General features: G+C 42.9%; 1 protein-coding gene across 1 annotated transcript in view; it reads right to left on the bottom strand.

Moving 5' to 3' along the window:
• elp3 (elongator acetyltransferase complex subunit 3) overlaps nt 1-22,805 on the bottom strand; it is a 78,139-nt gene that overhangs the window by 23,594 nt on the left and 31,740 nt on the right. Inside the window, exons 10-14 of the mRNA XM_052024394.1 lie at nt 18,908-19,101; nt 14,446-14,536; nt 12,460-12,525; nt 10,101-10,328; nt 8,468-8,549 (exon numbers count right to left, since the gene is read on the bottom strand). Of these exons, the coding sequence (XP_051880354.1) occupies nt 8,468-8,549; nt 10,101-10,328; nt 12,460-12,525; nt 14,446-14,536; nt 18,908-19,101 (661 nt within the window). The remainder of the gene's footprint in view (nt 1-8,467; nt 8,550-10,100; nt 10,329-12,459; nt 12,526-14,445; nt 14,537-18,907; nt 19,102-22,805) is intronic.

Genomic DNA, 22,805 nt, shown 5'->3' with positions numbered 1-22,805 from the left:
ATGGAAAAAGAATGAGGAGGAAAGCATGTATTTTGTGAAATGTACAAGAGAAAACCTTGAAGAGGGAAGCGCATTAGATTGGAACAATAATGTTTTTGAAAGCATTGAGTGCACTGCACCAAGATTGCAGGAAGTTCAAGACTTGACATTTCAGTAATGCTTTGAAGCTTGACTTCAGGATATATTTAACAGCACTGCAGATTAGAGACACATTGGAATGAACTTCAAAAGGTTGTCTCATCAGCAAACCTGTTGAACAATTTTTTTTAAATTAACATGCTATCCAATCCCTCCTGGTGTTACTCTGGCTGATCCAATCCCTCCTGGTGTTGCTCTGGCTGATCCAATCCCTCCTGGTGTTGCTCTGGCTGATCCAATCCCTCCTGGTGTTGCTCTGGCTGATCCAATCCCTCCTGGTGTTGCTCTGGCTGATCCAATCCCTCCTGGTGTTGCTCTGGCTGATCCAATCCCTCCTGGTGTTGCTCTGGCTGATCCAATCCCTCCTGGTGTTGCTCTGGCTGATCCAATCCCTCCTGGTGTTGCTCTGGCTGATCCAATCCCTCCTGGTGTTACTCTGGCTGATCCAATCCCTCCTGGTGTTGCTCTGGCTGCTGCAGTTCTCATCTTGTATAAATTCTTCCCTCACCCTTTTCTACTCTAGATCTGCACACTCTTGGGGGTTTCTCCTTTGCTGGACCTTTTCCATGATGTAATTCATACCCAAAGGCACTGCCCTACCTACCAAACTGGTTTTTAACCTTAAAGAATTCATCAGGCAGAGAAGGAAGTCGTTCAGTTTGTCATGCTGTAACTGGCTCTTCAAAAGTGAAGTTGATGTTTTTTGTCCATAGCCCAGTAAGTTCGTTCCCACACATACCTGCCCAATTAACTTCTAACATTAGTTACCAAATCTGCCTTTCGTGTAAATTTTGGGTTCGAGCATCTTTGAAAAGAACGCTGCCCATTTCAGCTCTGACCCTTGATCTATTACCAGTGACTTTGAGTCAATAGACTCTGCCACAGGGAGTAGTTTTTTTTTCCCTCTATCCACTGTATCAAAGCCTATCATCCTGAAAACCTCTTTCCGACCACTTCTTAACATTATTGGTTCTAAAGCGAGCTAACATTACCAACGTGTGTTCCGTCTCTGGTAACAGCATGTAAACTGCCTCTGTAGTTTTCCTAGTGTCTTTGAGTCCCGATGAAGGGTCTCAGCCCGAAACATCGACTGCCCTTTTCCCTCCATAGATGCTGCCTGACCCGCTGAGTTTCTCTAGCATTTTGTGTGTTGCTCCAGATTTCCAGCATCTGCAGTCTTTCTTGTGTCTCCGATATCCATCCACTGCCTGCCTTGGTCGAACATGTTGATTATGTAATTGAATTTGCGTCCTGAGACAGTATTGTCCCACTACAGAGCCGCCCTAATGTCCAGCTTATATTACTGCACTGGCAGAGGAAGAGGGGGCATGGTGTGGAAAGGTGACAGGAGAAAAGTGGCAAATTTTCATTGCCCCTCCCCACATCTAAAAGAACCCAAGAGAATTCATTCGATTTTCCCCATCCAGGAGTAGTCAACATTTCTTACTGAGCTGTCATAAATGGAACTGTAATTACCTATCACCCCTCAGGTGTCTACTAAATTGGATTTGCTGTACAACCATTCACGCAATTATTGACATTACACAGAAAATAATTTATCCTGGACTCTGCAGGAAACTTTTTTTGTGTGTGCAAGATCAATATTCTCTTCACAAATGCAGGCAAGTTACCATGGAATCTGGCACATTCTCCACTGTACTCATGAGGCAGATGATAAATAAAGCTGACAGTGGCTGTTCGAATGTTAGGGGGTTGGTGGACTTGTGAAGAGACTCAGCTGACAGGAAGTATAGGTGTCGACGGGTTAAGATGGGATTCAGACGGCAAGGGTGGGGAAGAGTGTGGGGTGGTGGGTTAGTTGGAAAGTCAGCAGATGGCAGAAGGTCAAGAAGAGGGAAAAACAACAGGAAGGCATTCAACAATGCCACTTATTCCATGACTAATCCCATTCAGATTATAGATAGCTAATATATACAGTTAAAACTCTGAGTTGTTATTTTCTCCTGATGTCAAGATACCATACTTACATTGTGGGACTGTACGTGACTAACCCAACACAGCGACTGTACAAGCCCCATCTATCTGATCTTGCAAGATACCACTGGGGAAAGTGGTATTTTACATTATAAACCGAGTAAAAATGTTTCTGATATAGTTTAGTTTATTAATCGTTACTGTTTATGGAGCAGTGCTTCATTAGATTGTTAAAAATTTACAGTCTATATTAACTTGGCATAATGTGAAGAAGCACAACATGATAATTAAGTTAAACACTATACTAACTGGAGGGGTAGTAGTGTAGCAGGAATCTGTTTAAAACTTGCAGACTGTGGTCAGGGTATGTGGTATCGCAGTTTAGTGTTAGAAATGACAGATAACCAGGACCAGGATATTAAATTGAGTACAATGAATCTGTTAATAGAGGACGATATCCAAAAACCAATGGCAGAGCACTGGGGGGGAATTAAAGGCATCATCACTGGAGCAAGGACATTCATGGCAAAGTACACAGTTATAATGACAACACAGATCATGGGAAAGCTCCGTCTGAGAACGAAGGTTGACAATGAATAAAACATTGAGTGGGGAGGTAAGGTAGCTCAGGAGACTGTACAGAAAGTGAGAAAAAACATATGAAAGTAGTGTCAGAGAGAGAGAATGTAAGCATGATCAGGAGGAGAACCTGCAGCTTGGAGGCAACCTGTAGTCAGGAAGGGGAGAAGGAAAAGAGACCACACCGCAGTCACTTGGCCTCTGATGCTTCAAGGAACAGACTGTAATCACCACCTTTGTCAACTATTGCTTCTCTGCGATAGATGCAGACAATATACCCATGATGTGTTGTAGTCGCAAGCAAGTCCCTTCAGCTAGATTAAACTGAATTCTGAAAGTTTAATAAAACAATATGGCAGAATCTTAGAACATGGAACAGTACAGCACAAAACAGGCCCTTCGGCCCACAATGTTGTGCCGACATAGCTAATCCCTCCTACCTACAGAATGCCCACATCCTTCTATTTTCCTCTCATTCATGTGCCCATCCAAGCCCCTCTTAAAAGTCCCCAATGAATTTGCCCCCACCACTCTATCAGGCAACGCAATCCAGGCATCCACCAGTCTCTGAGTAAAAAACTTACCCCTCGCGTCTCTTCTGAACCTACCCCCTCTCACAAACGCATGCCCTCCGGTATTGGATCGCTCAATAATGGGAAAAAGATATTGCTCGTCCACCCTACCTATGCCCCTCATCATTTTATACACTTCCAACAGATCACCCCTCAGCCTCCGCCGCTCCAGAGAAACGAGCCCAAGTTTGTCCAGCCTCCCCTGGTAGCACATGCCCTCTAATCCAGGCAGCATCCTAGTAAACCTCCTCTGCACCCTGTCTAAACCCTCAACATCCTTCCTATAGCGAGGGGACCAGAATTGCATGCAATACTCTAAATGTGGCCTAACCAGAGTTCTATAGAGATGCATCATGACTTCTTGACTCCTATACTCAATATCTGTGGCAAACCTTTGTAAGGCCACAGATGAAGATATGGGTGTAATTTTGATACCTACACAATGGGAAGGATATTATGCATGGAGGGTGCAGCACAGATTCACTTTGACACTGTCCAGGCAGGAATGCAGTAGAAGAAAGGAAGTGAAAAGCTGGATTGCTTGAAGAACAGGGAAGACTAAAGGGTGATTTGGTGGAGATGTTGATGGCTATATGGAGATGGGATGACAATAGAAAAAGACTGTTTCCAGTAACTTGAGAGGTCAGAAACAAGGCATGAGATAAGGAGGAGAAAATATTACGTTGAGGATTGACAGCCTGTGGAATACAAAGCAGGAACAGATAGACAAAGAGCTGACTATTTTCTCACCAGATTTCCCACACCAACAATATTGAAGACAACTGTGCCCAATTCTGGGCATCACATTTAAGAAAGGATGGAGTACTTCCTTGGAGTACACGGAAGTTTATTAGAATGAAAGTAGGAACGTTGGACAGTGAAACTGGAGTTATTTCGATAGGGGCAGTGAAGTTAAGAATTAATGGAGAGGCTTTGATAGAATGAATGAGAATAAGCTGTTTACAATGGCAGAAGGAATGATAGTTAAGGGAGACATATAAGGTAATTTGTGGTGAGAATCTCATTATACCAAGTAAGACTAATTGTTAACTATTTCAGATAGCTGGCACAAGCAGTGGGTCAAATGGTCTACTGTAGTACAAGGCTCACTGGTCCTCTGAATTAAATGGGGGGTGACATTTCACATATATATTTGGGCACAAGGAAGCAGTGTTTCTTTAAGACCACTGGTAGGATGACACAGATGTCTTTTTAAGAACATAGTTATATTTAATCAAATGCAAATAGCTCTGGTCTGTAATCAGCAACAAGAGCCCAAAAATTACTCTGAGCTGCTTTCCTTCTCTCCAATTAGAATCACAATGCACGTCCCATTGATGTTCATGTAGGTATAATGAGATCTCCAACATCCTTCAGTGTTACACTACTGATTCCCTTATGGCTTTTTATAATGTACAGAGCAGCCAGTACCAAGATGATAATGTCAGCTTTCAGAATATAATGACAGTGCAAAAGCAAATTTGCCATTGGGTTAACGAACCAAGACCAGGAACAGTGTCCCCAGTTGCACTTAGACCAAATGCTTTCTCCTGAGTGTGATGCAGGCAGCACAGTAGGGGAACTCATTCCTGTCTCTCTCACACCGAGGAAGGAAATTTATCATAATTATCCACCCGAATCTAAATGCAACTCCAAGCCCTCAAAGTGCTCAACACTTAATTGTTCCTGATTTGAGGAGCCAGTTAAGGGCAGACAGTGATGTCCCTATCCTAGAAGCATAGAAAACCTACAGCACAATTCACACCCTTTGGCCCACAAAGCTGTGCCGAACATGTCCCTACCGTAGAAATTACTAGGCTTACCCATAGCCCTCCATTTTTCTCAGCTCCATGTGCCTATCCAACAGTCTCTTAAAAGACCCTATCGTATCCGCCTCCACCACCTTTGCCGGCAGCCCATTCCACGCACTCACCACTCTCTGAGTAAAAAACTTACCCCTGACATCTCCTCTCTACCTGCTCCCCAGCACCTTAAACCTATGTCCTCTTGTGGCAACCATTTCAGCCCTGGGAAAAAGCCTCTGACTATCCACCTGATCAATGCCTCTCATCATCTTATGCACCTCTATGAATACACCTCTATGAATACACCTTTATCCTGTAATAGAATAAAAAAAATGAACAACATTTAATTTTCTTGTGCTTTGAATCCAAAGCAGGAGAAGGCCACTTAGAAACATAGAAAAAAACTACAGCACAATTCAGGCCCTTCAGCCCACAAAGCTGTGCCGAACATGTCCCTATCCTAGAAATTACTAGGCTTACCCATAGTTTCTCAGCTCCATGTACCTGTCCAAAAATCTCTTAAAAGACCCTAGTCTTTTAAGTCCCCTCAAGCCTGTTCCACCATTTAATAAAGTAATGGCTGATCCAACTGTAACCTCAACTCCACATTCCCACCTGCCTGTGGTATCTTTTCACTTCTTGTTCATGCATTATCTATCTACCTCCGCCTTAAAAACATTCAAAGATTCTGCTTCCACTGCCCTTTGAGCAAGAGAATTCAAAGACTCGCATCTCTAAGAGAAAAAAGTTCACCTCTTCTCTGTCTTAAATTGATCCCGAGTCTCCCACAAGGAAACATCCTCTCCACAACCATCCTGTCAAGACTCTCAGGATCTTGTGTTTTAAGCAAATCCTCTCCAAAACTCCAGTGGATAAAAGCCTAGGTTGTTCAACCTTTCCTTATAAGTCAATCCAGTCTAGTAAACCTTTGATCTGTCTCCAGCATATTTACATCCATGACCAATACCATATGCAGCATGCCCGATGTGGTGCAAACCCAACTTGTACACTGATGCCATCTCATCTGCTCAGTGTGACTCCAGTCCTTTCCAGACTCTTTAGGCATGCAGGGTTATCACTGACGAACAAATAATGCCATATTCCCAGTGTGGCTCCATTCCCCAAGAGCAAATTAAAAACTGTGTTTGATAGAAATTACATAAATAGTGAAAATATATAGAACATAAAACAAAGCAAGTCAGAGGTTATTGTACGGAATTGGTAGAAACTAATAAAAGGCAAATTTTATGGTCTGGACAATGGTTTAAACCCAATAGCTATGTATGTTATTTCATATGTCCATAAGACATATGACCTATAAGCCATGCTGGCTCACAGAGCAATCCCATTTCCCCACTAATGTTTCACTGCAAGCTGTTCTCCCCACATTCCCAACAACTCCTGAGATTCTACCTCTCACCTACACACTCGATGCAATTTACAGTGGCCAGTTAACCTACCAACCCGCACGTCTTTGGGATATAGGAGGAAACCCTCGTGGTCACAGGGAGAACATGCAAACTCCACACAGACAGCACATAGGTCAGGACTGAGCCCCAGTTGCTGGAGCTGTGAGGCAGCGGCTGTACCAGTTGCACCTGTGGCTATGGTACAACCTCATTATTTTCATAAATGCCAGAGGAAATCTGATTCTGATTTAAAAGTTCTGCCTGGATTAGTGGTCAACTGGGACATTCAAAAGAAATTGTTATATTTTTGATAAGGATGTTAAAGGCTATGGAACACAGAAAGGTAAGATGGAATCAAGATTCATATCAGGTTTTGACAGGCACAGTAGTGTAGCGGTTAGCGTAATGCTTTACAGCGCCAGCGACCCGGGTTCAATTCTGGCTGCTGTCCGTAAGGAGTTTGTACGTTCTCCCCGTGTCTGCGTGGGTTTCCTCCAGTGCTCCGGTTTCCTCCCACATTCCAAAGAGGTATGGGTTGGGAAGTTGTGGACATGCTATGTTGGCAACACTTATGGGCTGCCCCCAGAACACTATGCAAAAAGATGCATTTCACTGTGTTTTGATGTACATGTGACTAATAAAGAAATCTTATCTAATACAGTGGTGTAATAGTCATGCAAATTGAATGGCTCATCCTGTCCCAAGGTACGAAAGTGCACTCTCATTTACCACTTGCTCTCATTGCCCCAACTCCTAACACAACACCAAGATGTGATTTAAGTTGGACAAACATGGTTGATAAACTGAAGGCCCAACAATCTCTCCCTATTGTATCCTGTGCTTCTCCCCACTTCTATCGGGCAGAAGATACAAAAGCTATGTACCACCAGGCTCAAGGACAGCTTCTATCCCGCTGTTATCAGACTCTTGAACGGACCTCTTGTATGATAAAGATAAACTCTTGATCTCTCAATCTACCTTGTCATGGCCTTGCACCTTATTTGCTGCCTGCACTGCACTTTCTCTGTAACTATAACACTATATTCTGCATTCTGCTATTGCTTTTCCCTTTGTAGTACCTCGATGTACTTAGGTTTGGAATGATCTCAACAGATGGCATACGAAACAAAGTTTTTCCATTGTATCTCAGCACATGCGACAATAATAAACCAATTAACCAATTAGTGTAGCTATTTGGCTCCCAACATTCTTCAGGCCTTACTACCAATCCGGGAAGTGGAGCAGGCCATTCAGAGGCAAATAGGCTGTGGACCCTAACCCAAGTCCTCACCCACTGCTGGCCTTCTGACAGCTCTTATTGTCTAGAGGGCTTTAGCACTGTTTCTGAGCTTCTCTAATGACAAGAGAGATTTGTAAACAGAAATACCTAATATAATTTTGAAAAATATCAAAATATATTCAACACATGAAAATTAATTCACTTAAATGAATAAAAAACAGACCATATACTTTAACATCTTTCATGAGGTTCAACAATCAAATTCATATGAATGGGGCCATGCTAGATTTGCCAACAGTGGCTGGTATAAAGCTGAAATGCCAGATACAAAAGTGTATCTGGTCCCTGAATTCTCTACGATTAGGAATTATTCAAGGACATGGTGGTGACTCCAGGAATGTGTAGAAGGTCAGATGCACTAGCAATCGACTTCCAGCTTATCCCATACATCTGTGCTCAGTGCACAAGTCCGTAACATGCTGACACACGTCAGCATTGCAGCTCACTGGCAGCCCTCTATGGAGCAGTTAGCTTGCCAAAACGTAATAACAAAAGGAGCAATAAATTGTATTTGGGACTGGCTTGCTTATGTTATCAACCTTCTTAACAACCTTTGTATTTTCATTGATTGCTCGGATCTTCACTCTTTCAACTAAAACTATATACAAGAAGAAATAACAAAATAGCATACTGATTAAAGTTTGCGAGACAGCAATCTCTGAAATGTTCCACATGATCTTTAAAATCATTTGAAATGCACGTGTGTCGTGGACTGAATGTGAACGTTACCTGAAATCACTGCAATTTTGGAAGATCCGTGCTCCTCCCGAGCAATCCGCTCAGCCTCCTCCATTAAAAGCATTCCGAAACCCTGACAGAAACAAAAATAGAATATAGGACTGAAGCAGCAAGAACAGATAAGCAAAGGCACTCCTGAAGGAGTTGGGGTCACAGCATCAGAGTAGAGAAGACCGTCACACATCCATGTTAGCTCTCTGCAGCAAAGTCTCAATTCTTTGATCCCTTTCTGATAACCTTTCACATTCTTGTTTTACAAATATTTGTTCATTCCCTTCTACTTTGTGTTTCATTCACTCTTCTGACCAGACACTGGACGTTGTAACAGTAGAGCAACAAACAATCTGCTGGAGGAACTCAGTGGGCTGAACAACATCCGTGTGGAAGGAAAGGAATTGTCGACGTTTCGGGTTGAAACCCTGCATCAGTCCTGGAACCGATGCTGCAAATTGTGTGTTGCTCCAGGTTCAGCATCTGCAGTCTCTTGTGTCTCCATTGTAATAGTGGCATTTGCTCAAAGTAAATTAGAGAATTCCTGAGATCAGCAGCATAGCATTCTCTAACCTAATGGTAGATTTTAATTAGGACAATGCAACATGTTAGTGGAAATTTCAATCAACTAAGTAACAGTCATATTTTCTGATTTAGTTATAGGATGCACGTATCCTATTTATTGCCCATCTCTAACTTCCTCTGAGAAGGTGATTGCGAGCTGCTTTCCTGAACCAGTTAACCCTTCTTGTGAAGGTACTTCCATATTGCTGTTGGATAGGAAATTCCAGGGGAACCTGCAGGCAGTGGCTTTCCTTCACACCTGCTATTTTTACCCTCTTTAGTGATAGAGATTATGGGTTTGGAAGGTGCAGTAGCAGTAGCCTTGGTAAGAAATTGTAATCCATTTTAGCTGTAGCCATGGTGTACTGGTAACAGAGGGCATGTATATTTAGGTTGGTAGATGGGGTGCCTATCAAGTGGGCTGCTTTGCCCTACAGGTAGCTAAATTGTTGTTGGAGCTACACTCATCCAAGTACAGAGTATTTCATCACGTTCCTGACTTGTGCCCTGTAGGTGAATGAGGTAGCAAGTCACAAGATTGCAGTTAAGCTTCTGTTCAGTGGTGGGTACTGAACCTCCCCCTTTCCCGCAAGGAAGTTGATGGTGGAGTATTCAGTGCTGGCAATGTCACGGGCAGCTGTTACTGGAGATGGTTATTCCTTGGAACTTGCAAATGTTACTCGCACACATCCCAGTTCCTATCTAAATGTCATTTGGACCTTGCTGCATACAGGCATGGACTGCTTCATTTCTGAGAAGTTGCAAATGGGCTGCCGGCAACGGTGGTGGAGGCTGATACGATAGGGTCTTTTAAGAGACTTTTGGAGAGGTAGATGGAGCTTAGAAAAATAGAGGGCTATGGGTAAGCCTAGTCATTTCTAAGGCAGGGACATGTTCGGCACAGCTTTGTGGGCCGAAGGGCCTGAATTGTGCTGTAGGTTTTCTATGTTTCTAAGTTCCTAGCGTCACAATTGATAGCCACTTCCTGCAAAAGCTATTTTTGTGGAAGACTACCTGTCCTGGCACTCAGTTCTGTGGAATTAAATTTGCCCAAATTCTTTGTTCTTACCTGATGCTGGAACTTGGATGGATCCCTTGCACTAACAGGTACCACACTGCCATACACATGGAGCTCCCGCACAATAGAGACTCCCCCCTTTAACTCTGCTCTGAAAGTTTCTTCAGAGCACTTCCGCAAGCGGAGTAACCCGATCAGAATGTCTTGCTCAGGATCTTCGTATGACAGGAATGTTTCCCAGCCACCGCTCGCAACGTAATCTCTTCTCACCAGTTCCACCTGAAAGAGATTAACTATACACTCATACAGGGTTCAGACCATTAAATTAATGGCCATCAGGTCCCCCCAACTACAGGTGGCAGGCTTTGTAATTATTTGTCTGATGTGGCATGAAATATCAGTGAGGGGAAACAGAACATAGAAGACCTAACATTGAGACAATGTCTGACCCGTCCAGTCCGTGAAGGTGTTTATCTTAATTCATATGCCTGCTCTTTCTGCACCCCTTTATTTTCTTTCTACCACCTCTCTAACATATTCTTAACCAGTAACACAAGCAGTGCTTCAGTCACGAGCTTCAAATGTGCATCTTACAGATCGTATCCAAGCTGTGCCCACCAGAGGAGTTAATTTTGTCTGTACATATTCCATCAAATCTCAGCATTTTACACATTTCAATCAAATCACTCATTAACCTCTATAAACTCAATGCAATAAAAAGCAAGCTTATGAAACTGGTTTGAAGAATGGGCTGAGGAGAGGTGTTGGATAAATGAACAAAAGATATCTTTATTAGTCACATGTACATCGAAACACACGGTGAAATGCATCTTTGACACAATGTTCTGGGGACAGCCCGCAAGTGTCGCCACGCTTCTGGCACCAATATAGCATGCCCGCAACTTCCTAACCCGTACGTCTTTGGAAAAACCGGAACACCTGGAGGAAATCCATGTAGACACAGGGGAAAACGTACAAACTCCTTACGGACAGCGGCCGGAATTGAATCCGGGTCACTGGCGCTGTGATAGCATTATGCTAACTGCTACACTACCGTGCCTGCAAGATCACCCATAAAAAGGTGTCAGATGGTTTTGGAGAAAGCTGCATGGGTTAAATACCAATAAATCACTCTGGTAGCTCAAGGTACAAATGCCTGATTACCTGAACTATTCATGTTCACCGTGGATTTGAATGAGATTAGGCGAATTGTGCTATCAGGAGCAGAACTTTTCCCCATGCAGACGGATGACTTACAGGGACCCCATCCCTGTTCAGTGGCAGCTCTCCTTTTCATCTTCACACCTTATCTCTGAGCTGCAGCTCAACACATTTTCTCCACCAGAGAGCTGATAATCAAAAGTTAGTAAAGAAATGAAAGAAGTGCTGCAGAAGCTTATCCAGCCCTGCGGGACTTCAGTCAGAGTGCGATGCTCCTTCGTAACTCAAACTTCTTTCTATCATCCAGGAAGAACACTGATTTTAATCTGATAACAGAAAGTAATTAAAGTGATAAGGATGTAAATGGGTGAAAGAAGAGAAATATGGAGAGGGGGGTGTGGGGGTGGAGAGGAAGTGCCTGACTATTTACTCTAACCTCCAGGAACTACTGCAAAGTGAAACTTCCCATAACTTGGCAACAACTCCCCTTGAACTACTGCAAAATGAAACTTCCCATAACTTGGCAAAAACTCCCCTTTGCTTATTCTTTCACTGGCGTCACTGTGATTCCAGGTAGCTTGAACTAATGGCACATGGCAGAGACTTGTACTGAAGGAATTCAACAGTGGAGCCCACACTGCACTTGTTGAACTTACTGTGGAGAGCACTGCAGGCAAGCTGCCCACTAGGACATGTGCTCGACCTGCTCACACACTAGTCATTGAGCAGGGTTCAATGATGCTTCACAGGAGAGGCACTCACCCCTGGCTATTTCTGTCGACCAGTAGTAAATGATTCTTTCTGCCACGTGGTTAAAACTGAGAGCAAAAATAGAAAGGCAAGTTGAAAGGTACTTAAGGTGGAAAGGTAAATCCAAGCATCAACTCCATGTGCTGAATGGTTCCATTTCTATGCTTAAGAATTCATGTAAAGTTCACAAAATGATGGCAATAAGTATCTTCACACTGGTTAATCTTGGGAATGGACTCTGGGTAGGCAGTGAAAGCCTAGTTGGATAAGGTGGACTGTAGGCTTCTATGGAAGGATGAACTAAGTGGCTGCATCAGCTTCCTTCCACAGTTACATCTGTTAACATATGATTCACTAAATAACGTAAGAGCCCAGAAACAGAAGGCTGGTTTTCAAAACACAAATGCAATGTTTGAAAACTGTAAGATTACCAATCTGACTACAAGTTGTCATCCTCTTCTGATAGAGATCACCTAGTCACATCAAGAGCAACACCTACCTGATACGGTCGGACCTTATGATGAATTTCCTGGATCCCAACCTCTCTCGTTCGAACATCTCGACACTGAAAATGAAACAGATAAATTAGCAAATTTCTGAAGCGCATAAGTGGGAGCATCTGAAGAACTGCCGGCTGAGTGAAACTTACAAAGACTTCCAAATACACAGCCTTGTACTGGATTGTACTGCACTGTGTGACAGCTTAAATGGAAAAAGGCCATACTCCTGGCTGAGCTATTCCAGTACAGCTGTCACATCCTCAAAATGGCAAGTTGTTCAATAAAGAAGCAAAAATACAATCCACCTTAAGAACCACCCACTCCCAGCCACCCCTAACCCACCACCAATCTCTCTCTCTCACACACACACAGACACACACACACACCCCTAATCCACAGTGATGAACGAGATTGTTGCCAATTATCTCGGTCCTGGTATCACTGCAGAAATTCTTCAGGGTGTTATTAATCTGCTTCGACTGAGACACTTCCCACATCGTAAGATCAGGAATGGGGATGCTCATTGCTAACTGGGCAACGTCCATCCCCTCAGACAATGAAATGGGCTGTGTCCGCATACAACAAGACCTGGACACTACATGCAGGCTTGGGTTGGTAACTGGCAAGCAGCATACGTGACACACTAGTGACAGGCCATGGCCATCTCCAACAAGTCTAAACCGTTCCTATTGATATTCAATGCCATGGCTTCATTGAATTCTTCACACTTTTTTATGAGAGGAGTGGGCAAAATATGCAAGTGGATCAGCTGTGTAAATGAAGTAACTAAACCAGATCAGAGACCGGGTATTCTGCAAGAATTTGCTCAACTCCCGACCCAAAGTGCACAAGTCAAGAGTGTGACAGAATATTCTTCACTCGCCTGGAGGAGTGTAGTTCTAACAATATACAAGGAATCTCAGTGCCATCACCTTGATTGGCAACACTGAGCATTCACTCCATTCACCATCATCACACTGTGGCTGCATTGTGTGCCATCTACAAGATGCTCTACAGTGGTACAAGCACCTCGGGGCAATTTGGGATGGACAATAAATGCTGGCATTGACAGTGCCATCCACATCGCAAGGATAAATATAAAAAGCACAATTTGGACTCTAAGAGATCATATGACTAATGTTTCAATCATCCTGTATACAAGATAAGATTCCTTTATCAGTCACATGTACATCGAAACACACAGTGAAATGCATCTTTTGCGTTGAGTGTTCTGGGGGCAGCCCGCAAGTGTCACCACGCTTCCGGCGCCAACATAGCATGCCCACAACTTCCTAACCTGTATGTCTTTGGAATGTGGGAGGAAACCGGAGCACCCGGAGGAAACCCACACAGACACAGGGAGAACGTACAAACTCCTTGCAGACAGCGGCCGGAATTGAATCCAGGTCACTGGCGCAGTAATAGCGTTCTGCTAACCACCACACTACCGTGCCTGCCCCTATTTGTCACCAACTAAAATAGGAACATAACAAATAGAAGCAGGACTAAGCCTCTGGCCCCTTGAGCCTGCTCCACCATTCATCAAGATCATGGCTAATTTTCCATCTCAGCACCATCTTCTTGCACTATCCCAATATTCCTCGCATTCCTTAATATCCAGAAAATAATCAGTTTTGAATGAACTTAATGACCGAGCCCACACAGCCCTCTGGGATAGAGAATCCCAAAGGTTCACCACCTCTTTAGTGAAGAACCCTTTCCTCATCTCAGTCCACACCCACTACCACTTATTTTCTGTGTCCCCTGGTCCTAGACTCCCTGGTCAGAGGAAACAACCTCCCTACACCAAGTCTGTCAAGCTCTTCTACAATTTTGCAAGTTTTGATGAGCAACATTTGTTTATTGGTGACATCTTACTGGATTACTTAATCACGTGACACACATCTTGATATATCTTCATAAAATCACTCAGAGTGTTTGGGAAGAGTTGAAAAATAAGAGAAAAAATCCTTTTCATGCCTTACCTCAGTTCCCCAGTCCTTCATCCTGGCCAGGGCTAGTTCTCGCAGGTTTCCATGCTCCACCCCAGAGCTCACTAGAGGCATTGGAATATCTCTGCAAACAACAAACACTAAATAATCTACCACACAGACACATTCATCAGACTAACTACTGCTCACATGTTCTACAAAGACCCTTCCCAGTCTACAATAAAATCAGAGAATCAGTAGGTCAGACAGAGCCTGTGGTTGTTTCACGTTGCTGTCCTCTTGTCAGACATCAAACCTCCCTCCACAGATCCTGCCTGACTTGCTGACTATATCCAGTATTTTCTGCTTTTATTTCTGATTTCCAGCATCTGCAGTGAGAGAGGGGAAAGTGAGAGAAAGGAATCAGAATTCCAAGCACATTATTCTTTTGTGATATCCAAGCAGCAAAGAAAATTCCCAAAGTGATTCTTTTAGTAGGATGGAGGAGGCTTATTCCTTACTTTTTATAGGATTCTGCTACTAAATGCCTCCTGTAACACATCCATGTATTAGGGCCCTGGCTGCTGTATCAGGCTCTTTCAGACCAGAAGATAGCGGACTTTCTCTCAGGGACTTAACACCTGTAATCCAGGACACTTCAGTCCCATACTGGGAGGATGCTGCATTATTCGACATACCGTGTTTAAAATGAGAGGTAAACAGAGGCCCAGTTTGCACTCCAAGGTGGATAGAGAATGTACTATCTTGAAGAACGGCTGAGGGGTTCCTCCATTGTCCTGGGCAACATTTATCCCTCAACCAACATCATCAGCAAGAAGGTACCTTGTCATTTGTCGGATCTTGCTGTATGCAAATTGGCTGCTATTTCCATACATTACAACAATACTTAAGCCTCAGTAGGATGTAACAGTAACAATAGAGATCTGTTATAGCCCTAAAAAATATAGAGTATCTCTAGATAAAATGGTGGAAGATAGGACCTGAGTCCATTTAGGAAACAATTAGATGCTGGAAATGAGGTAAATGTGTCAAATTGGTTGCATATAAGCCCTTCCTATTTGCTGAACTACAATGGAGCAAGAGGAACTAAGACAGGGGGAGCTGCTTCAGATTGCTATGGAGACCATAACTGAACCCCTCCTGACTCACATTACAGGTCATTAAACCAGAGCAGAGCCGCAGAATGACAGCAATCCTTGGAAGGGGACATTCACACTAGGGAATAAGCTCTTTCAGTATCACTACAAGCAGATGGAGGAAATCATTCTAATAATTCATGGAGAAGGATGAGGAGGTGGTGGTGCAGGGCTGATCTATTCCTCCTTTTAATATCTAATTTACTGTACTAGAGTTTGACTGAACTTCCTTTTGGCTTTAGTTCTCCTGTGCCTATCACACTGCAGTACCTTGGTCAAGATTCACAAGTGTCACAGCTATTCATCACCTTAAGCTATGTGTTTCACTTTGAATTGCCAATTTAAAACCCACAGAGTTACAGAACTGAAGTAATGGCCTTCCATGAAAAAGCTATTTTATCATGCACGTACTTGGAGAAATGGTAACCCATATGCCAGCTCAGATGGGTTAAAAGACACCGAATAAAGAAGCAAAATAGCAGGCTTACTTTAATGTAGAGACATCAGAGAAAGGGTGCAATTTATGAGCAAGAGGCCAATAAACTTAGAGTGCTGCAGGCACAAGTGATGTGAGAATATCATTCTTTGCTCAGTCTATTTTAACACTTACAATAAATTCTATTTTTCAAAGGACCAATATTCTATTAGGTTTAAAAAAATTTCAAGCATGGTTCACAGTACAGAACACAATGATCATTCTTCAACAGATTACTTTATGGCCAGTATAGATATTTATCAATCCCCAAAGAATAAAACACCTATCTAAACGTGCAAATCTTGGTCATTACTGTGAGCATAATGTGCTCTTCTATCCCATTATGTCATGTGGAAATTGAATTTTTTTTCTATTTTCTTTGATGCATTAAACACCCATGATATTAAAACAAAGGCCATGTGGATTGAAACAGGGAGTTGCAAAGAGATATAGACATTTTAAATGAATGGGGAAAAACTGTGGCAGATAAGAATTAAATTTAGTCAAATGCGAGGTTGTGCACTTTGTTTCAAGAAAGAAAAACTGAAATATTTCCTTAATAGGAAGATACTAGGATCCATGGAAAAGCAAGAAAGTTAAGGTGCTGATAGAAAAATTGCCTTTATCTCAAGAGAGTTTAGAATAACAAAAGGTAGACACTTTGCTCTATCTGGAGTATCTGATTCAGTTTTGGGCACCGTATTCCAGGGAGAAGATATTGGTTTTGAAAGGATCTGACACCATTCACCAGACTGGTACTAAGGATAATGGGTTAAATCATGAGGACATGTTGCATATTTCTTTACATACATAAAACTGAGAAGTAATTTAACCAAGGTCTTTAAGTTATCTGGGGGTTTAACTGGATCAAGGTAAATTTCAGCCAGGTCATTTAGGAAAGAAACCAAACAGTATATTTTTTAAACAATGATGGGAAATAATTATCTCAAAGGCCGAAGATAATGGTCCACATTTGAAATTTAAGATTGATATTGATATATTTTTGTTGGTTAGGGGAATCAATGGATATAAAGGAAAGGTTGGCTGATGGGACTGGTATGTAGATCACCTGTAATCTAATAAAGTACACTGAATGGTCTTCTCTTACATATGAGCATGTGGATCGATCATCCAGTTCCTTCTTCCTGAGCTTTAACCAGATGTCAGTTAGCATTTCATAACCAGCAAAAATATTTACCTCCTTAACTCTTTCAGACATCAGCTGACCTGCCGTATAATTCAATCAAGTTCTAAATATGGATTGCATTCATTTGTAAATTTACTTAACTAGGAACAGAGGAAATCTGCCTTGCAGTGTAGTGAATTCAAAAACATAAGGGTGGAGAGGTGGTGTCAAACCTCCAGATCCACCGCACTGCCCTGTCTCAAGATCTTCCAAATAGACTGACTGGGACCCTTTTCCATGAATTAGAACAATATTATGTCCAAGCAGGAGAAACATTCAAGGAGCCTTAAACCATCCTCACCCCAGATCCTTGTCAAACCACTAGGCATTGAAATAGCAGGACATCCAAAAAGATTTGGGTCACTTTGGTTGTTCACTAAGAAACTAAGCCTAAGTTTAAGACTTCAACCTTTCCAAAGTTGCCCTTCAAGTACAGCCGTATGCATTGACGTGACAGGAGTTGAGAATGTGGCTGAAAACGTCTCAAGCCAGAAGCTATTTCCACCCTCCTTGATGCTGATGATACAAAGCTTTGTGAGCTGCAAGGAGAATGCAGAGAAGCTTCTGGAGGACAGGGACAGGTTAAGTGACATATGGCAGATGGAGTGTAATGTTGATAAAAGCAAGGTCATGCACTTTGGTAGAACACATAGAAAATAAGCGTTTTTGAGAGATTAAAAGATGTTAATGTTCAGAAGGACCTAGGTGTCCTTGTATATGAATCACTGAAAGTTAACGTGCAGGTTTAGCAAGTAATAGGAAGGTACATTGGCCTTTATTGTAAGAGGTTTTGAGTACAAGAGCAGAGACTTCTTATTCCAGTTACATGGGGCACTGGTGAGACTGCATCTGGAATATTGCCTCCCTACTTGAAGAAAGATACTCTTGTGACAGGAGTACAATGAAGGTTCACCAGGTTGATTCCTAGGGATAGCACAAGTTGGTACTATGAGTCGGGTTTAAACAGACTGGATCAATAGTTGACAGGTGCTCTTACTGAAATGTCACAGGACTTGACAGGATAGATGTAGGGATGACATTTCCCTGAATGAAGTATCTTCAACTAAGTATCATAGTTTCCAAAGAAGGATTCGGCCATTTAGGACAGAGACATGGGGAAAATTTTTTCATGCAGAATTCTCTATTCAAGAGGGCTGTGGAGGCTCCATCGCTGAGTGTATTCAAGACAAAGTGATAGGCTTTAGATGTTAGGAGAACCAAAGTATATAGAGCCAGTACAGAAGAGAGGTACTGCGGTAATAGATCAGCCATATGTTATTGAATGGTGCAGCAAGCAGCAGGGGCTACCAGTGCTAGTTTCTTCAGTTGTTATATTCTTGTCTGAGCACAGGGCTCTGCTTGGGAAAGGATGGGATGAAGCTCAGTCATGGGAGGGAAAGCTGCTGCTATGATGTACTTGAATGGGAGAATAGCAGCTAACCACTGGGTACAATATAAATGAAGAATGTCTACTGTATCCTAACACGTTACAGTGGACATAGATGCACAAATGAGATATACCACACTGTGGATGCATTTGATACTGTGTAGTTTGACTGAATGAATCCTACTTTCAACAACTGCAGAGCAATTGTTACAGAGTACTTTGATGTCTCCAGAAATTAAATTGCCCACACAAAAGAAAACAATTATTCCTTTCTCTAAAGAAGCATAATGAAAGCTGTTGCCACGATGTACCTCTGAACGCGATATACTCGTGTCCACGGGGGTACAAGTGCGAGAATGCGAGCCACTAAATCCACCAGTGTGCTGGGTGAGTAACTCTTGTATCGGCCGGTTTTCCAGAGCTCATAGAGTCCCGTGCCACGGATCACCAATGTGGGGTACAGCTTCATACCATCAGGGCGAAAAGCAGGATTCTCGAAGAACTCCTGAAACACAAGAAACATTGCAAATCACTGGAAAAGGAACCAACACGGCCATCCTGTACAGTTCCCGGTTAAGTGCCCAGACTCTGAGGACAATGCACACATGGTGAGTAGCGATGATGCTCCTTAACAACTGTCTTTGATAACCCAGGGGTGCAGGTACATAGTTCCTCGAAAGTGGCGACAGAGGTAGACAGGGTGGTGAAGAAGGCATTTGGCACGCTTGCCTTCATCGGTCAGGATATTGAGTACAGGAGGTTAGATGTTATGTTACCGCTATACAGGACATTGGTAAGGCCACATTTGGAATATTGTGTGCAGATCTGGTTGCCCTGTTATAGGAAGGATGTCATTAAAGTACATAAAAGAGTTACGATGATGTTACCGGGACTGGAGGGTCTGAGTTATAAGGAGAGGCTGGTATATGCCAAGACATTTTCCCCTGGAGCGAAGGAGGCTGAGGGGTGACCTTATAGAGGTTTATAAAATCCTAAGGGACATAGATAAGTTAAATAGCCGCAGTCTTTTCCCCAGGGTAAGGGAGTCTAAAACTAGAGGGCATAGGTTTAAAGTGAGAGGGGAAAGATGGTGGTGGATAAATGGAACGAGCTGCCAGAGGAAGCTGTAGAGGGGAGTACAATTACAACATTTAAAAGACATTTGGACAGGGATATGGACAGGAAAGATTTAGAGGGATCGGGGCCAAACTCAGGCAAATTGGACAAGCTAAGTTAGACAACTTGTCGGCATGGACTCTAACTCATGGAAATTGCCAGTCAATTTACTCTGTGTTCTGAAATAACCTCAATGATAATAATTTATTGCCTCATTAATATTGATTAATCAATACTACGTTAATAATGTGAAACATTGGCTGGTTTATAAAAACACAGGAGAATGCATCTCATCTTACTGTGTCACTCCAGTGCTAGTTATTTCCTGTGGATCCATCCTCTCTTTCATTTGTCATGCAGTTACATGACAAAACTGGGCTGGTTGCCAGTTTGAACCAGCTCAATTCCAGTCATACAGGCTTCAGCAGAAAAGCCAAGAGGCAACATGGCACATCACAAATCAACAGCAGCAACACTTGCCCAGACTCTCCCATTTGTACTGGAAGACTCTTCAGCAATGAAAGCACGTCCAGGAAAGTTATGCTTTCAATTCCTTCCCACCCCCCAAACCCACAGCCCACCACACACACTGACCACCATCGCTCCTGATGTCCGTGGCTTCCTATGGCCCATTATGCATGCAGGTGCAGATAATCAACAATGGACTGTGCACGTGTTGGTTCAAGAGGGTGCCGGCCTGTTCCAGAGGCATGCACACTTCTCCCACCGCATTACAATCTACTTATCAGTTAACTGTTTACAGAGTTCCATGGGCTGATCCAAACCCAGGGGTAATGCATTCGCAGTGGAGGATAGAGGCTCCAGTGCAGTTCATTCCTCCACTACCCACATACAGGCACCAACAGTCTGACGCATTCAGATGAGGCAAAATCACTGAAACACGAAAGATTTCACAGAACTATTCTGAAGATGAGCCAATTTATCCTCAACCAAAATAACAGCAGTTTGTCTGGTCATTATCTCAGTACTATATGTGCGAATATCTCTGCACAATTTGGTTACTGTGTTTCCTAGATTTGAACACATTTCCAAAAATACATCACTCGAAAAGCTAGAAAATGTGAATCAACCAGGAGCTATTTAAAAACCAAAGGATCGTTTACAGAGCTATAGAGCAAATAGTATGGTTGAAGAAGTCCAACTGAATTAGCCATGATCAAATGGCGGAGAAGACTTGATGGGCCGAATGGCCTAATTCTGCTCCTATGGCTTATGACCAGCACGGCTTTAAATGGCAGAGGGATTGGGCCAGAGACCACTGCAGGTGTCTATCAGCAGAGCTTCAGAACCATTAGATTAGATGGTCAGGCAGGAAAGAAATGGAGTGAAAAGGGAAGCTGGATTAGCAAGTCAAAGAACATCCGGAACGTTAGGCCACAGGTACAAAATTAACAGCAAGAGATTGGCAAACGAGGACAGAAGAAACAACTTCACAGAATTATCAACACGTCAAATTCACAGAAACTGGCAGAAGTCGTCAGTGCTTGAGAACAGATGATTTAAGGGAAAACTAAACAAGCATACGACAGAGAAGGGAATAGCGGATACTACTAGAGTTCGAGACAAGGATGCGAGGAGTTCCTTGGAGCATAAAAGCTGGTAATAGACTGGACAAAGTGGCCTATTTAGTGTATAATTTTTCACATATTAGAAAGATGATGGGAAACTGAGGGGGGAGGGGATGATGATGAAGGGAGATCCAATCTAGTGGTTGGTGAGGAAAACAATCATCTTAAGGTTGGTCAGTTGCTACTACCTTCTGAAACAGTCTCTTGTAATCTGCTTGCAGTTCAGCTGAAGACTGACTGCCAAAATAATCAGTAACCTAAAAGCAGAATACAGATGACACCAGCAAATTTGTTGGCATCACAAAGTGCGGCAGATATTCTATTTCATTAAATTGTAATGAAACTAAAGCTGCGTTTCAGCTCAGCATTGTCTAAGGTATTTCTGGAGCTCTGTCTAAATATAACCAGATACCAGAGGTGGCAATGGGGAACTACGTTGTCATTTTAAGGGACTTGGCAAGACAAAAATCCAATGGAAAAGGGAAAATCAATGGCTGAGGCTTTCCAGTACTTCTGAAGAATCTGGACCAGTGGAAAAGCTCCAGGGATCTGAAAGGGGCATTTAGAACTTTTTGGGATAAAGAACTGGTATCCTTAGGTGCTTAGGATGAGACAGATAGGAAGTCAGGCTATGTCTCTTTTGTGACTAAGAAGCACTTAGAAAGAGGACTTGAATTCAATGTGAGTGAATTACTAGAACATACAGTGCCATGATCAAAGCAATGAAAGAGAGCCAAGAAAGGAAAAATGAAAGCCACTGAGGAGAACGGAGCGGGAACACAAGGTCAGTGTAAAGAGAAAGGTGCAAGGGAGGAATCTGGAAATTCAGTTTGGAACAGTGATGCAAGTAGCAATCTTGCTATAATTAGACAAACAGCAGTTTTGTCCAAGTCATCAGAAAAATCCTTTAAAGGGTATTCGTGGAACCTGTCGCATTTAGAGACAAGAACAAAGGTTGGGAATGGCTGCTTCAGCTAATCTGAAACAAATGCGACCAAGACCTGGAAGCTGCAGAGTAAACAAGGTCCACAGATCCTACTGGGTTCACACACAAAAGGTTGAAGCAAGACCACTACAAGCATCAGATTCCAACTATCTGTCTCAAAGTACCCCAAATGAAATGCCTATCCTCAACGTGACTGTGGTTCTTAATGGTGATCTGACAGGAGTCAATCAGTTGTGGACAGCAGTGGACAAACTGAGAGAACAACATGTGGGATTACGAGAAACGCATCAGGAGACAAGACAAGCAAATAGAGGCTCATGTAACACTGGTAATGTTTGTCCTACGTGCTCAAGGATAGCAAAATTGGCTTCAAGGTCTTCAGAAGGGAACCGCAGAGGAGGTCTGTAGCCGAAACTCCAAAGGGAAAGCATTGCAGAGAAGCACTGCAAGAATATGAGGGTCTGAGAAAATGAGCATTTGTGATAGCACAGAGGTAGAGGGCAATGAACCCAATAGGTGTGCATATTTCACCAGAAGAGGGCTAGGAGATAGGAGCCA

The sequence above is a fragment of the Pristis pectinata genome, chromosome 10, assembly GCF_009764475.1.
Source record: "Pristis pectinata isolate sPriPec2 chromosome 10, sPriPec2.1.pri, whole genome shotgun sequence".
Lineage (NCBI taxonomy): Eukaryota > Metazoa > Chordata > Chondrichthyes > Rhinopristiformes > Pristidae > Pristis > Pristis pectinata.
The sequence above is the reverse complement of the archived record's forward strand: the minus strand, read 5'-3'. Positions and strand labels throughout refer to the sequence as shown.